Raw genomic sequence first — 17,834 nt, 5'->3', positions numbered from 1 at the left:
CCATTCACACCCCCTTCCGGGGGGGGGGGGGGTGTTAATCAACAGCCCCACACCTTCAAGCCTGATCCTTACAGTCCCGAATCTGGCGTGGTTCCGACCGGCCGCTTCCTGCGGCCTATGGCTGTGTGTATGGCGCCACAGAACACAAAAGGGGAAAAGGGGGTGGGGACTCAGGCCCGCCCACTACTCTCAGTCCTGGTCCAGAGGCCCTCTGGTGACAGTCTCACTGTCCTCCTTCTCCTTCCTCCTCTGACTACTCCTCTGGACCGCTTCCCCAACGGCCACTCTCGGTGCTAGGCCTCCTCCTTCCAGACCTGCCACCTGGCAGGTTATGGAGAAGGGCCTTCTCCCACTCTCTAAAGCTGGCCTGCACTGCGCTGTCCGTGGTGCTGGCCTCCCAGCTCTGGAGACAAACCTTCTCCTCTGAAGGCCTGGGACAGACTGACTGCTCTCACTCTGAGTGGCCTTTTATATGGCTAAGCCGGGCCCCGATTGGCTGGCCCCAATCTGCCCTCTGATTGGCTCCCAGTAAGCCCTTCTCTGATTGGCTGCACGTCTACGCAGGCGCCTAGGCCTGCCGCAGCCCACTCTCTCTGGGCGTGGGGCAGCCGCCCCACCACAGCAACAAAGCCAGACTTTTGGGCAGATCTGCTGTGGTTTTTACAAGCAGATACAGCAGCAGTGTAAACAGAATATACGTAGCATTTTGGGCTTGATATATATCTATCATATACATACACACACACACGGATATATCTGTGTACGTTTTACAGTCAGTGTAGTCTCAGACTTTCTTCAAAGGAAAGACTCATGAATGATGTGGCAAGAGGTCCTATCCATACACTGAGCATGGTGGAAGAAATTTTTATTAAAGAAAACTGGGCAAAAGAGGGATGTATATGTGGGAAAGGGAAGTGAGATAGACCAGATGCAGAGAAAGCCTTTAGTAAAGTGATGATGTGCAATTAAAACTAGTTAAGTAGAGATGCATCAATTCTTCAATATGATTTAACCTTGAGTTAAAAAAAGAATCGTAGACTGGTAGCTCAAGCAGGTTTCTAGTACTATTGATACTGAAGGAATGGAACTTGAAAAATGTTCACAGAGCTACAAACTACCATTAACCCTTGTCTCTCCCCTCTTCCCCCCAGTTACCATACCCCAACAAACAAAATATGGGCAGTTTAAGTCCAACAATTATAGATAAATTAGGCTCTGTTAGCAGAATAGACCTTTCTGTTTGGCTGCTTCCAATCACAGATTTACAGAAAATAGGTTTCTTATTAGCAAATGTTTTCTTGAGAGTGATCTCAATGTTATAGACATTATCCCACCCACATGATTACTTAAAGATTATTTCATTTTAGTTCACATCTACTCCTCTCAGATTTCAAATTTAAAACAGAGACATTTTCCAAGAGTGAAAAACACAATTGCTGTACGAAAGTGAGCAATTCAGCATCAAACCATAAGTAATTAACTGTTTATTTTGACACACACAACTTTTAGGCATTCATGCTTTTTTAATGTAAGAGTTTATAAGCTCTTCAACAGTCACAGAGCTTAAAAAAATATTTCCATGAAATCTGTCATCCTGATGTTATGGTTGATGGTGTTTATTGTCAGATATAAGCAAGCATCATCAACTAGTTGTATCCATCCTGAACCTATGACAGCACAGTTTACATGCTGACAATGCAAACGCAACAGTGACCTGGAAAAAGCTGACCTCCTCACACTAAGCTGAATTTGAACGCACCTATCTTCAGTTTTCGTTTCAATTTTTTCTCAGATTTCAATCCACAATATTTTCAAAATATAATAGCTCAGTCTTGTTCAAAGCATACTAATACTGCTACCTACATGGTTTCTGACCACTCCCTGCAAAGTGTAGTAAAAGGCCAAAATTGCTGAATTTTAGTGAGGTTGCTGGTGAAAAACATCAGGTAATACCAGTAATCTTTTATTGACATGATCTTGATTTTACCCATTGAAGTAAATGGGAGTTTTGCCACTAATTTTAATAGAAGCAGTACCAGTACCAGTAGTGGATTAATTGTTGGCAAATTAACTACTGTACATAGCAAATTCCACATACCGTACTTCCTGTTTTACTATGTAGTAACTAACAAGAATATAGAAAATCAACATACATTCATTTTTGTCTTCCAAACAAAAAAATTATGTGGTAAATTACTTTTATACTTGTACTACTAAATTGTATTTTTCCTAGCATATGCAGTAGTGTAAATATAATATGCAGCAAGGGTATAGTTACTAAATTATATAATTAAGAGTCTCTACAATAAACATATGCTCTGCATTTCAAGAATGAGTTATCTTGTTTCTTGCTCTGACATAAGAAATAAATGCTCATGAAATATAAGTTTATAGTTAGAAGCTCTTCACATAAGGTGCCTTATCAGCCAACATTTTCGGTCACACCAATGACTTATTAATCCTGTTCCAAAAGACTTGAAGATGTTGAAGTCTGGTAACAATTATGTGTGTCATCTTAACCTACTAGCAACACACACATTTTTTATTGAAGCATATGAGACCAACAAAGAATGGCAGAAATGGATTATTATATTTCATACAGGTTACTTTCTTGACTTGAAGGTTATCTCCAAATCCTTGTATAAAATAGGTAACTTTAGTCTACAAAGTCTCAAGAGGTTATCCTCAAAACAACTTACATTTTTGATACTGAGTAGGTAAAAGTATTTGAGTGAAATAAAATCAACGGGCAGTATTAAGAGGTCATGAAAGAAGGCACTTCTGCTTGGCTGTACACTAAAATCATCTAGCACAACTCAAGAGGAGATATTTAAGACACACTGTGCCAAACTCCTCTCTACCTTCTCTCCAAGAAATCTTGCTAACAAACATGACTCAAACCAAGATTTGCTGCTTCATATCACAGTAAGTTTTTTCATATTCCATATTCAGTTATTTTCCAGAACAAACCATATCAGTATTATTCCTATTCAAAGTGAATTTCCATGCAATGCTATTGTACAGCATCATTCCTTTTAAAAAAGAAAAGCACCCAACACAGAAATACCAGCATCCCACAAGTTCTGCAGAAAGGCAGGAGGTGTACACACTTACAATTGACTATTAAGGCACTTTGTATATAGGCTTTTATATCCACATGGAAACAATACCAGAAAATCTTAAATTTAGATATCCTACCTTCTTGAACTGCCTGAAATGGGTTGTTGCCATCCACAAATGTCACAGAACATGTGATTTTCTCTGTCTGTAAGATTTCATCATTCTGGTTGAGGTCAGCAACTGCCATACGAAACACCTCCTCATCCTTTTTGGCAGATTCATCAAAAATCGCCCCTGGAAAAAATAAACAAACATTCCTCTTTCATGCTGACTTGATAAGTTTTACAATTTAAAGACATCCCTTCACCCAGCACAATAGTGCAGCCACCTGTAAGATAAATAGTTGCAGGATTCTAACTTAACTATTTAACAATGTATAACAACTGTACAAAGTTTAGGACAGAAAATAAAGATAATCACTGGAGCCAACTAGAGAAACTGGGAGAATTAGGTACAATATAAACTACCCACACTGTAATTTGCCAAGGAAAATGAGACACTCTGGAATATATTTTATGATCGTAACTGGCCAAGATGTCAGTTTTACATCTCATCCAAATGACAGTTAAGGAACTTAAAGTTAATGTAATCAAGGTTGGATACTAAGAATAAGCCTAGAATTGTAACAGCACTTCTGTAACAAAGTCTGACAATCCTTTGGAAAATGGGTTAGCCAGGACAATCAGCATAAGCAAACATCCTTGGTGGAAATCAAAGCTCCACTTTCTATCAGATTTGCAAAACAGTTACACCCAGTACGTCCCTCAGCCCACGCTGCTTCCAGCAGCTCCCATTGGCCTGGAGCAGCAAACCGCGGCCAGTGGAAGCCGTGATTGAACCCGCGGACACAGCAGGTAAACAAACCGGCCCGGCCCGCCAGGGGCTTTCCCTAAACAAGTGGCGTCCCAAGTTTGGGAAACACTGGTATAGTGGAACTGTAGTCAGCCAGAGAAGAAGGGATTCAGCACCTCTGAAAGTCAGGCCACTTGATTTCAGAACCTAATCATAAATTTAGGAGCATAATTTTGGGCATTCAAGTTTGAGTAATTGAGCAGAGCATTGCTTGTAAACCAATACAGCTGCACTGTCACTAGACATGAAACATTTCTCTTCCATTATTCTATTATCCCAGTGCTCCATACTACTTTCACTTTGAGTCCCAGCTGGGGGATCCAAGACCGTAATGACTACTGAGGTGAGTTTCCATCTTCTTGGCTCTCTGTGTGGGGCAGAAGAATGACCCCCTTGACTCTAAGTAATAATAAATGAGAGGCCTGATCTACATGACAAAGTACTCATTGATTACGTCTTCTAACTGAAAAATCAATTAAGTTTCAATTCTGTAACTCAAGGGACAATATCAGTTTGTGGGTGGTTTTGTTATTTTCTTTTTCAGACACCTAACTTTTAAAAATAATCAATGTCGGTAGAGCACTGCAAATACTGGGCCAAATAATTTGGCCCAACTCTCTACATCCTCTCTTCTGCTCCTGCAGCACAAAGGAAGTGGAAATCCTCCATAGGGATTCACCTACTATGGGGGAGTCTCCAGCAGATGTGGAACTAACATGTCTTCTTTCATGAGACCCCACAGGTTTAAGGCGGAGGGTGGGGGTGTGTCTGGAGCACTGTGCACTTCACCAATCCCCAGCATGAGTATGGTTGCTTGAAGACTTTAGCTGGCTCACACATGTTATAGCTGGGATCCTCTAACTTCAAACAAATCCACAGCAGAGAGCCCAGGTAATGAGGCAGTTGCAACTGGCTCCCTGGTGGCCTTCCCCCATTCCTGTACCACATGAATCTCAGTATCTGAGACAGTTTTTCTTAAATTATTTCAATATGGGTTTTTGTTCATTTGTTTCAATTTAAGGGATTTTTCTGCCTTCCCCTCCCCCCCCCATGATGTTAATAAGGAACAATAGATGGACCAGAGGACACCTGCCCCAAATCCCTAGCTCATAAGAAAGAGAAAGTGACTATCAGCAAAATGGTAAAACTGCCTCCCCTCCCTCCCCCCCCCCCCCGACACAGAGTGCTGTTAAAATGTATGAAGTAAACATCTTGGGGAGACAAAAAAATATATAATGTAATTCCTCAACAAGCTGGATTTCTAAAATTTAAGTAAATGTTCTGTATTTTGTCAGTACAGCATAAGAAAGTCAACTAACATCAAGCTCTCATTCGATGCAGTCAGACACATAGGTGAAATTAAAACAAATATACTGGGAAAATTTATTTACCTATTATACACATACATATATACTCAGTGTCCAATTCTGATTTAAACTGAGACCAGAAATGACTCCACTGAAACTACTAAAGTTATACTGGTGTACAACTGCCGCAAGTAAGAGTCGCATCAAGCCCAGTGTCTTTCCGTTGTTCAATTGGTTTTTGTGGAAGTTTGTTTTTAATACAGAAGGGTTGACTTTTTTGGGGGCTGGGGGGACACGGACAAACTGATCTTTGGCTCGCTTCTGTGTTTAAATTAACATGACTAAGCCCAAATTCATCAAGCGGTGACTGACTATCCATTATAGATAGATAGATAGATACATCCCCAGATTCTAAACTTGTTAACAAAATATTCTGAAAAGAAAAGCTTGCTGGTATCTCAAAAACAAACAAACCTTCTCATTCCGTCACTAGTAACATCCAATTTTAATTTTACTGGCTAAAAAGAAAATTGCAAAATGAGTAAATACTCAGTCTGTGCCTAATCAGATTACAGTAGGTTTTTATAATTTAAAAAGCATTCTTTTCTGGTGAAGCCATCTTCTTCTGTGAAAAATCTTGGCAGCTTTATCCAGCAATCTGCTGGACTTTCACAAATGAATTGTGCCTTACTCATGTTTAGGCAATTAGAATGATACCCCTTTTTAATGGGCCTATTCACTTAATTAAATGAAAGATTAAGACGCTGCAGAAAATGGAATGGTTTTCCACCATGTTTCCACATCTAGGGCCTGAATCAGCGAGGAACTTAAGCATAAACCTAACTTTGAGCATGTGAAGTCTCACTAAAGTCAAGACTAGGGTGACCAGATGTCCTGATTTTATAGGGACAGTCCTGATTTTTCGGTCTTTTTCTTATATAGGCTCCTATTACCTCTGACCCCCATCCTTATTTTTCATACTTGCTGTCTGGTCACCCTAGTCAAGACTTAAAATAAGGCACATTATTAAAAGCTTTGCTGAATGACAGACTTACTGTGTTGCCACCTGATCTGACCATAACACAAATTATCTCTGCTCAATGTCGAAGGCATATCATAAAATACGGGGTAAAATTCTGTTCTCATTACAGAATGGTAATCCACTGTTTTGAGTGGGTTACATGGATGTGAGGGCAAATTATGACCCAGAGATGGTAAGACATTTGAGTGACCTATTACATCAGGTCATCTAATCAATCTCTGCTAGTAAAAATATGGTTCCCTACCATGAGTCTTCCTGTGCTTTTGTCCAGTCTAACTTTAAATGTTTCAAGCAAGGAAGCGAAGAGAGAATTTACAGGCTTTCCAATATGTCAAAATGCTACAGGCAACATCTAAAATAAAACAAAGTAAAAAAATGCAGTAAAAAGAGCAAGCGAAGTCTCTGCATTCTGCTGGGTAAAGCAAGGTGGAGTAAAACAATCATAGAGCCCTGCCTGTTTCCAAAGTCTGTTATTTGTCATAAATGATTTGACGAGAAGAGGGTGTTCCACTCCATTACATTTTGTTCTAGAGTCTGCTATCCTGCCTTGGCAAAGTGGCTTGACAGGTTGACAAAGAAAATAAAGACTCAGCTTGTTACGTTGTAAGCTCTCCTGAATGGATTTACATGCAATAAGAGCTGGTGCTGGAGGTCCTGTATGTCAAACTCATTAATTATAAAGCAATAACAGATTAAATTCCTCATGCACAGAAATGTATGCTTCACCATAGGAGGATGACACTTTCGTATAAAAGTGAATGTCTTTGGCTTGTCTTTTGAGAAACCTTAGTTTTATTAAGTTTAGAGATTGTGCAAAGTCAATTCATTGGTCACAATGGGCAGTAGAGACCTGAAGAGCTCTTCAGTATTTATAAATTATCCTCTCTCCTATCATTTACAATGCTGTTAGCCACACGTGGTTTTTCCCTTTAATTCTATAGCTGCACTGTGTATATATATATATATATATATATGTTAGCATCAATGGGAATTATGCTCACATTTGGAAAGGTGAATAGCCTCTCAAGTTTTCATAGATGAGATATCTTTCCCTTTATGTAAATGAGCATGCTCACCACCACACACATGAATACTTTCCAAATACAGCTAATTCATTTCCAGATCATGCAGACAGGCATTTCTGGTCAAATGCTAATTGCTCTTCAACTTTTTCTAACTTGTTTTTAACACAATGAAAGAATCCAATGTCACATTCTTCGGTTCAGGTTCACTAACCTCCTTGTAAAAAAGGCCAGAATTCGATAGTTTCTTTTTGGATGAAGGGCTTGGATGGGGAAGAAGAAAGAGAAATGTAGTTCTATTTGAGTTGTATTTGCTTAGATAGGATTTACTGCAGAATTAATAGTATATTAAAAATAAACATGCGATCTACACATTTTTACAGAGCACTTTGTTTTAACATTAATTAAATGTACAAAAAAGGTACTTGTGGGCAAAGCCTCATCAATACGTATAGGAAAGGTCTGATTCTCCATTGCTCTGCACCTGTGCAGTCATTTACAAGAGCGCAAAATTGTGTAAAATGCTACTAAATCCAAACAGTAGCAATCTACATATATGCTGCATTTACTTTGCCCTGGCTTAATTGATTAAACAAGGTGTGGAGCAACAGAAAACCTGGCAATGCAATTCACAAAACAGAACACTAATGATAATTACGGACCTCTGAAGATGCTTTGGGACATTTTTAATTATACATAAACAATCAGTGTATATATAGGTTATATTCCTTTCACAACATAAAAATCAAGATAGTATAGATATTGTTTCATACATTTATTACTCACCTTGTTATATTTTACTGTTTCAATGGTGATTAACAGGAGTTGTCATAGCATTACATATGTTGTATAATAAATTACCGGATAAGTGTTAGTAGCCCTTCGTTTTTCCATTATGTCCCTAACTATCAAATTGGTACTTAGCTGGTAAAAAGGGGTGGTTTGGTAGATATTATTTCCATATTAATGTCCCATATAGAAAGGTACTGCACTGATCATAAGCCTACTGAATGTTATTAATTTTCCTGAAAAGGAATATATTAAAAAGTAGCCTTACATGCATTAATAACCCGCTTATAAGCTGCTTTGTAACCAGGGATCATCCATGATAGTATTTCATCACCCTTTATTAGCTCCTGCTTTGAATGCTAGAACATCTCATAGGACAAACAGAGAATGGTAGACTCATAGAAATGTTTCAGAGTAACAGCCGTGTTAGTCTGTATCCGCAAAAAGAAGAACAGGAGTACTTGTGGCACCTTAGATATAAATTTGTAAAGTCTCTAAGGTGCCACAAGTACTCCTGTTCTTCTTTTTTCATAGAAATGTATGGCTGGAAGGGACCTCAAGAAGTCCAGCCCCCTTCACTGAGGCAGGATCAAGTAAACCTAGACCCATCCCTTAAAGGTGTTTGTCTAGCCTGTTCTTAAAAAACAAACAAAAAAAACCTTCAGTGAGAGGGATTCCACAATCTCCCTTGGAAGACCATTCCAGTGGTAGGTAACTGCCCTTATAACTAAAATAGTAACCTAAAATACCCCTTTCTGCAGATTAAGTCCATTACTTCTTGTCTTACCTTTAGTGGATATGGAGAACAAATTGGTCCCCGTCCTCCTTATAAACAGCACTTAACATATTTGAATATTGTTATCAAGTCCCCACCCAACCCTTAATCATCTTTTTTCCAAGAATAAACATGCCCTGGTTTTTTTAAACCTCATAGGTCAGGTTTTCTAAACTTTTTATCATTGTTGCTCTCCTCTGGACTCTCTCCAATTTGTCCACATCTTTCCTAAAGTGTGGTGTACAGATTTGGACACAGTGCTCCAGCGGAACCCTCGCAATTGTCCTGCTAAACTCAGCAATGGCCTCCCATGTCTCACATACAACATTCCTGTTAATACACCCCAGAATGATATCAGTCTTTTTTTTGCAACTGCATCACATTGATGACTCATTCAATTTGTGATCCACTACAACCCCCAAATCCTCTTCAGCAGTACTACCACATAGCCAGTTATACTCCATTTTGTAGTTGTGCATTTGATTTTCCTGCCTTCAGATCAGTTTTCCAATTTGTCATGGTCATTTTGAATTCTAATCCTGTCCTCCAAACTGCTTGTCACCCTTCCCAGCTTGCTGTCAACTGCACATTTTATAAGCACACTCTCCACTCCATTACTGAAGTCATTAATGAAAATACTAACTAGTACCAGATCCAGGACTTACCCCTGCATGACTGCACTAGATATGCACTCCCAGTATGACAGATAGCCACCGATAAGTACCCTGAGTACAGTGTTTCAACCAATTGTGCTCACACCTTATAGTAATGTCATCTAGACCATTTTTTTTTAAGTTTGCTTACAAGAATGGCTTATGTTAAAAGTCTAACTAAAAACAAGATCTCTCACCTCTACTGGTTCCTACATATCCACTAGGCCAGTAACCCTGTCAAAGGAAATTAGGTTGGTCTGGAATGATTTGTTCTTAACAAATCCATGCCGGCTATTCCTTATAACTAGGGGGTCTCTTTAAATAGTGGAGAAATCACACATTTTTCACAGGTTGGTCACAGTATAAATAGCAAATTTCATGGATGTCCACAAATGTGTGATTTCTCTGCAGCCTCTCTCAAACTGGGGCCCCCAACCCAAAGGGGGGTCACGAGCCTATTATAGGGGGGTCAGGATATTGCAACCCTTATTTCTGTGCTGCTGCTGGCAGTGACACTGCCTTCAGAGGTGGGCACCCAGCCAGCAGCCACCACTTTCCGCTCTGTCTTCAGAGCTGGGCAGCTGAAGACCAGGTTTCATGTGGGGGGGAGACCCGGGAGATGTGATTTTCATGGCCATGAATTTGTAGATCTCCTATTTATAACCCTATTATCTTTTAGGTGCTTACAAATTGATTGTTTAATAATTTGTTCCAGTATCTTTCTGGGTATTGAAGTTAGGCTGATGCATCTATAATACCCCAAGGCCTCTTTGTTCCCCTTTTTAACAACAGGTACTATGTTTGCCCTTCTCTTGTCCTCTGAGACCTCACCTGTCCGCCATGATATCTCAAAGTTAATAGCTAACAGTTCCATGATTGCTTCAGCTAGTTTGTTACATACCCTAGGGTGCTTTTCATTAGGACCTGCCACCTTGTATAAATCAAACTTATCTAAATACTCCTTAATCTGTTCTTTCCCTATTTGGACTTGCATTCCTTTCCCCTTTGTTGTTAATATTAAATGTGTTGAGGGTCTGGTCACAATTTACCTTTTTACTGAAGACTTAAATAAAATAGGCATTAACATCTCAGTCTTCTTGATGTCATCAGTTATTAGTTCTCCTTCTCCACTAAGCAGAGGATTCACTACTGATAATAGATCCGTACATTATTATCTCATGTGGTTGGAAGTGGAAAGAGGGGCGTTGTTGAATCGCTGCTTCATGACACTGCAACTTCAAGAACATTTTTCTTCTTTGCTAGCTAAGTGTAATTGAGATTACAAATGTTAGAGATGTTAACTTTGTGTAACACATGTGTATCTACACATAGCCCAAGCTTAGTAGCATCACAAAGACTATGAGGTGAGGCATGAGTCTTTTCTTCCACTCAATACATGACATGTATAACACTATTAATGGGAAATGGAGTTATATATGCTCTTTTAAAAATGGGGAAGAAACCCAACCATCAGAATAGATGGCTTCTCTTACAGTTTTGCTTTACTTGCTACTACATCTTAAATTATGGCAAAGTCTTGAAGTTTCAGCTGCTTTAATCATTTAAAAGTGCAATTGAAACCTACCTCCCTGCACTGACATACCAGTCTTGACGCTTGAATGCCAACTGGATGATTTAAAACCATTTGATAACGTTTACCATAGTAGCAAGTTATCTCTAAAGTAAGTGTGTGTGTGTGTGTGTGTGTGTGTGTGTAAAAAACACACACAATATTAATGGGCCTTTTTAAATACAAGTAGATTTCGCACTATTAAATGAAAAAGGAGACCTGATCTGGAGATTATAGAAATGAAAAGGAGCAGCTCAGGTTGTTGTGGTGTGGATTATTTTTGTTTTTCCAAGGATATTTGTAGCCCTTTTTCTTGGGAAGATAACCTTGAAAATAACCGGTACTAAGCATAATGGTGTGATCATTATGGAAAGGAACCAACCTTTGGGGGGCAGGGAAAAGAGCGGTGAAAAATTGTTTTGCATGCCTGCCAAAAAATGCTAAGGCTGACTCTGAAATTAATCCTTTACTCAAAGCGGCTTTTGTCAGAGCAGCTTTTTATTCTGCTGGAAACAGAGGCATTCAGAAAAATCAGTATACACTCTAATGATCATGTAGTCCATCTCTCTGTTAAAGCAGGATTGTCCTGTGCCATGTATTTTCCAGTCCAGTTTAAAATTAACACAATAACTGGTTTTCATTTCCTGAAATAAACTAATGCTTGCATCAAACTCACGGCCTCCCTAAGAGTTACTGAATATTCAGGAGGTTCATAAATTAGAATCCTTTGCCCACTTACTCTCCTCACAATTTTACAACTACATAAACATTCAGTACATGTATATACCCTTCTTAAAAAATGTTAAATCTAAATACAAATATAGGTGTCTCTCTCTCACACACACACACACACACACGATAACAAGCCCTAAACAATTGGTGCCCAAACTGAACATATTGAATGCATCCAAATTATATAAAGCAATTAATTCAGAAATAAATCTGTTAGTTTCCCTTCCTCTCTCCCATTGACATGCATATACAGGTGAATACTAATTTTCTCTACTGGAAAATTACTGAGAATGTCTAGGTGAATATTTCCCCCCCTATTCAAGCACAAAAGGTTATTTCCAGCAGTTTTTCAAAAAGTTTGATTAAAAAAATCCTGGATGCTTACACAATTACATAAAAACTACATTGCACGGTACAAAAAAACCTGACATTTCCATAAAGTTTAAAATTATAGCCATCAGCCCAATCAAGGAGAAGACAACCATCTCTCAGATATGCATTGCTGGCCTGTTTCCACTAGCTAATTCTTTATTTGTCTTGCAACACTGATGCTGTTGCACTGGTGTTACCAACGATAACAGTAAACCAAATGTAGCCATTTTTACCACCGCAGCATCTAAGGCTGCTCTAAGCACCTGATCTACAAACCAATTACGTCAATGCCATCAGCCCCGAGGGCTTGGATACCACGGTGATGGATACAGTATAGGTACAAAAATAGCATACAATCCCACATTCTTTAAAACTCATATCCTGCCCTGTTCCTTTAACATTCAGAAAAATTGCAAAAGCAGAAAAGAGCCCTGCTTTTCATTCCACGGTTGCCCCATCTGCCTGTGAGATTGGCCAACTTTTCAATGGTTTCTTCCAATCATTTTCTGATAGTGTTTACATCCAGGATATGCCATAAGAAACAGAATATGAACAGAACAGATTGCATTTGTTCAACACCATTCACCACAAAGTCCCACATCTGGCAAAAAGGCTTTTCTCCCTGCAACTCTCCAGTGTATTCTGTCTTTACAATTTGTTTTTAAATGACTCTGCAGCTCTCCAGTAATTTAAAGCACTTAAAATGATAATGCTGTCATCTGAAGAGTACATTTCTCTACTGTACGTTTCCCAGAGTCTCGGTGAACATAAGTGAAATGCAGTCAGGTTCAGCTCAAGAGCAATTTCCTGGACATAATGTATAGTAGGTCTGTAATATAAAACTGATTTCAAAAATTGTAGTATAGAATCTCAGTGAGCGAGAAACAGCAGCTGTTCCTTTTGTTGGCTTGGTTTTAGGACTCCTACACCTTTTTAAAGGTAAACTACTAAGGTAAGAACTAGATGGTAGTTGAACTGTTTCACATTAATTTTGGATGCCCCCCAAATCTCTACATCAAGTATTTCCTTATATGGCCCTGTCATTTTTTCCCTCTCAGACACAGCTGCCTCTGTTTCCCAGCTGAAGCTGACAGTTTCAATATGCTTTAAAACACTATGTTACTCTGGCACCCACCTGAACTAAGCCTTTTCACAGTATTGCCTTCTTACAATTCTGACCACTCTAAAGTCAATAAATAGATTGGGATTCTGAAAAAAGAGAGATCCCCTCACCCTGAACAACAGCACTAGCTGTCCTTTCTTCTGCAAAGACATTCTCCTGAAATGGCCAAATGAATTAGAGGCTTCCTCATAGGGAACACTTCCCATCTTGCTGGGACCCCTCCAATTCAGCAATATGGGAAGGGCAGTGTGTTTATGATCCCCAGGGTGAGAACCCATGATTTACACTACCACTTTCTAAAGGAACATCTATTTCTTAAGTGAATCTGTAAATGAAACTATTTCAATATGGAGATATAATAATGTCCATCATTAGATGACCAAGTAACAACATAAAAATGAATGGAACTAGGAAACAAGACCAAAGGTCCAGCTGTTTAAAGTAATAAAACCAAAAAGCAAGCATGCCAGAGATGGGAACTCCTGCCAGCATTATAATAAGATTAGCCTTGGGGGAGAAAGGAAACGGCTTCCCCTCTGCAATTTGCCCCCTCCTCCATGCAAGAAGAAAAATCATCAGAAGAAAAATTGATGCATCTGTGATCATAGGGCTTTGAATGGCCTCTATACCAAACCCTAAATTGTCCAAATTCACTACAAAGTCTGCCCAGTTTCAAACATTTGGTGAACCTATCTTGTAAGGAAACCCAGAAATGAGCATCTTATTTCAGGTTTTACTTAATGAGGACACATGGCATTTCCACAGAAGGTGAGCATTATTATCCCCATTTTACAGATTACAAAGGTTAAACAACTGAGACAGGTTTAATGACTTGCTCAGACATCATGCAAATTAGTGACAGAATCAGAAATAAAACTCTGGTCTCCTGACTCCTTCTGAATATTTAATATCAATAGAGTTATAATGTTTGGCAGAGTCAAAGGTAAAAGAAAGCTAAATAACTCACTCTAAATTCCCTGTTTTGATTATTTTTATATTATTTAATAAATGCAATCTTGGGATTCATAATGATACTAATTACAAGTGCTTTGCCTTTACAGAGTCCCTTTTATCTGATGATCTCATATGAAATGCTATATAATTAAGAGGTTTTATAAAATAAAACCAGATAGTTCTGTATGTTTTTTCTTTAAGATTCCTCTAACATCAATGCATTTTATGTTTACTGAACCTGCTAATATTTATTTTAAAAGGTAACTGTAGCAATACTAGAAACATGAAAAATCAAAGCAAAAGAGACAATGCAAAAAAAAAAGAGTAGAAAGTGAAGTGAACTTTTCCATACTTAAGTTCTCCTGTTGTAACATAGGGCATAAAGATTGGAGAATGAAAAAAAACACACTGGACCTGGAAGTGCTAATTATGGAGCCGTAAAAATCATTTACAACATTATAAAAGCGTGATATTACTGCCATCACTGATCAATAGAGATATGTGATTGCACTTTGGCAAGCCAGCGAAAGCCTGAACCAAGAGCTTCTTTGGCGGCTCCATCAATTGTAGTAAGGAGAATTTTCTTAATTTTTTTTCTTAATTTGCAAAAAGAAAAAACCTACATACACATAAATTCAACAGTCATAAAAATAGATTTTTCACTGAAGTGCTTATGCGGACAAAAATTGCCCACAAATGATTACCTTTTTATGACTGACATAGTGGAAGCAGCTCAGGATTTGTTTTCTTCACCTCTGCAGCATGTACATTTTATTTTCCTCACACATTTGATTAAAACCCAAGTGACAAGTGCATGGCATAACCCATATGGTAAGCAAGTGCTCATATTATCGTTATCTTTTTATTAGTAGTAATTCTCCAAGCTCACTAGCCTAGGGCAAGATTTTTTTATATATATAAATGTGTTAAATTTTGAGAAATCAAAGCAAGTTATCAAGCTAGGAAATATGAGTACTAATTGAAAATGCAATGTAAGGGGGATTTTAGCATGTACAAGCATACATTCAATTCTACAGCCCGAGATTTGTCCTCCTTTACACCTACACAACTTCTGTTCAATGTATAGTGCAATTTACGGCACCATCTTGACTCTAAGTGCAAGAAGATAAAATGAGAACCTGTGTGAGAGATTCATTCATGATCTCTCCTAGAAGGAATTGATCCAAAGCCTATTCAAGTCATAGAATCATAGAATATCAGGGTTGGAAGGGACCTCAGGAGGTCATTTAGTCCAACCCCCTGCTCAAAGCAGGACCAATCCCCAACTAAATCATCCCAGCCAGGGCTTTGTCAAGCCGGGCCTTAAAAACCTCTAAGGAAGGAGATTCCACCACCTCCCTAGGTAACCCATTCCAGTGCTTCACCACCCTCCTAGTGAAAAAGTTTTTCCTAATATCCAACCTAAACCTTCCCCACTGCAACTTGAGACCATGACTCTTTGTTCTGTCATCTGGTACCACTGAGAACAGTCTAGATCCATCCTCTTTGGAACCCCTTTCAGGTAGTTGAAAGCAGCTATCAAATCCCCCCTCATTCTTCTCTTCTGCAGACTAAACATTCTTTCCATTCACTTTTATGGGCTTTGAATCAGGCCTCATAATATTTACATGCTACCATGGTGCTGAGCAACATCTGCTCCCTTTGCCTTCCTTAGGGGATGACAGTGGCCAGATCTTGAAGGATTTGGCTGCAAATTTGAGAAGTTTATCAGCAGCTTCTGTAGTTTTTGATTAAAGGCAGCCATTATTACTAATTGGTTACTAATTAGTAATAATTGACATGAATATACTGCAGCAACATTTATGTGGAAGCATTGCTAATTATTTTACAAGATACAAGTGAGTCCATGAGTTGATGTCTCTCCCAACCTGCTGTAAAGTACTCAACATTAGTACCAGAAGTTACAAGCCACCCATTATTAAAAACTAATTCAACATAAAACAGCTAAGTTCCTCTGAAGCCTTCTCCCAAAGTTTGGCTGCTCCTAAGATTCCTCCTTTATGACTGTTCAGTCCACCACCTATATATTACATCATATCTCTCTCAGACCAAGGTCCCGGTCAGGGCGTACTCCAAAGCCATTTTTCTCATTTTACTCCATCCAGGCTTGAGATTGCTAGCAGGTGTCATACAGCAGAGCCAGCTTCCGTTCCTATCTCCAAGACACATTATTAAACTCATCCTGTGTTGCCCTAATGCAGCGTTTGTCCATCCCATCACAGTGCCCAATCCAAGGTGCTGATCATCCCCAATTTCCAATGAAGTCACTGGGAGTTGCACTTGCTCAACACTTTGTAGGGCCTCTCAACGTGTTGCAATCACAGGCCCAGTATTGCCGATCATTCCATACACATTTCAAATGCAGCCACTTGTGGGTTGACACTTACAAACTCTTAACAGTGTAGAGCAACCCCACACAGCAAGTTGAGGCAGGAAGTGAAGAATATTGTAAATGCATCTTTCAAACTGCAGAGGGAATTCAAGTAGCTGGAATGTAATTACTAGAGCTGGAAACAAGCCAGAGCACTGGATTAACATTTTTTATGGAAAAGTATCATAAGGTATTAAATGGCCACAAGAACTAAGAACTTTCCTCTTACAACTGATCTGAAAGATAGTACCTTCACTCAGACAATGCCCACACTGACACACTGGGATGTTGGCTTAATAGAAACTGCAATGGAAGAGTAACACCTAATCAATCATCAAATGCTTCTTGTAGCACTACCCACTTTCCTTGGAGGTCTCGCAGCTATGTATTAATGGGTTTAGACTCCAAACTGATGGGACAATTGTACAAGATGGTATAGCTGCAGGTCCTGATAAATCCCCTCATTAGAGCATCTCATCTGTCTTTCACTTTCACTGGGACCAAAGGAGTTACTATATGTATATATACAAACACACATTTTATGTTTTAAAATTCTTCATAGTCCAACAAGAAAGGAAGTTTTGACTTAGAGTAGGTAATAGCTAAACAGTCCAAAGAGGGAAAGGCCAGGCAGTAGGCAGCTGAGGCTGAAATGCTGGGAAGGTCTAATGATTTTCTTACCCAACCTACTTCCAAACTAGCAGACTGTGTCTTATACATTATTAATATAGAATTATCACCAACAAAGAGGCATTTCCAAAAATAAGAACATAGCCTCTGGCATTCCCCAAACCATCGATTTCTACAAGGTGGTACTTCTATATTCATGTAAAAGTTTTGCAGCTCCTCACCCCACTCATTAGATTTAGGATGCATGCTCTGCAGATTTGTATTGATAGGTAAGGAACATTTACTTTTAACATCAAAACTCCAGAAGGAGAAAAGTGCAAACTAGATTGCTTGGGAACTGAAACTGGAACAAACCACCATCTGATAGGAGTGGTGTGTTTCATGTACCATATGCTGGGTATGTAACATAAGATGACTCCCTGCCTAAAACTTAACTGGCTATTTTTTAAGAGAACTATGTTCAGAGGTGCTGCAACTGCAATTAACATTCAGACCATGTGC

At 39.0% G+C, this 17,834-nt stretch overlaps 1 protein-coding gene across 1 annotated transcript in view; it reads right to left on the bottom strand.

The window, feature by feature from the left end:
• Positions 1-17,834, bottom strand: part of GRID2 (glutamate ionotropic receptor delta type subunit 2) — a 1,011,959-nt gene that overhangs the window by 821,465 nt on the left and 172,660 nt on the right. Inside the window, exon 2 of the mRNA XM_054030820.1 lies at positions 3,199-3,354. Within this exon, the coding sequence (XP_053886795.1) occupies positions 3,199-3,354 (156 nt within the window). The remainder of the gene's footprint in view (positions 1-3,198; positions 3,355-17,834) is intronic.

The sequence above is a fragment of the Malaclemys terrapin genome, chromosome 5 (assembly GCF_027887155.1).
Source record: "Malaclemys terrapin pileata isolate rMalTer1 chromosome 5, rMalTer1.hap1, whole genome shotgun sequence".
Lineage (NCBI taxonomy): Eukaryota > Metazoa > Chordata > Testudines > Emydidae > Malaclemys > Malaclemys terrapin.
This window is presented reverse-complemented; position numbering and strand designations above follow the sequence as displayed.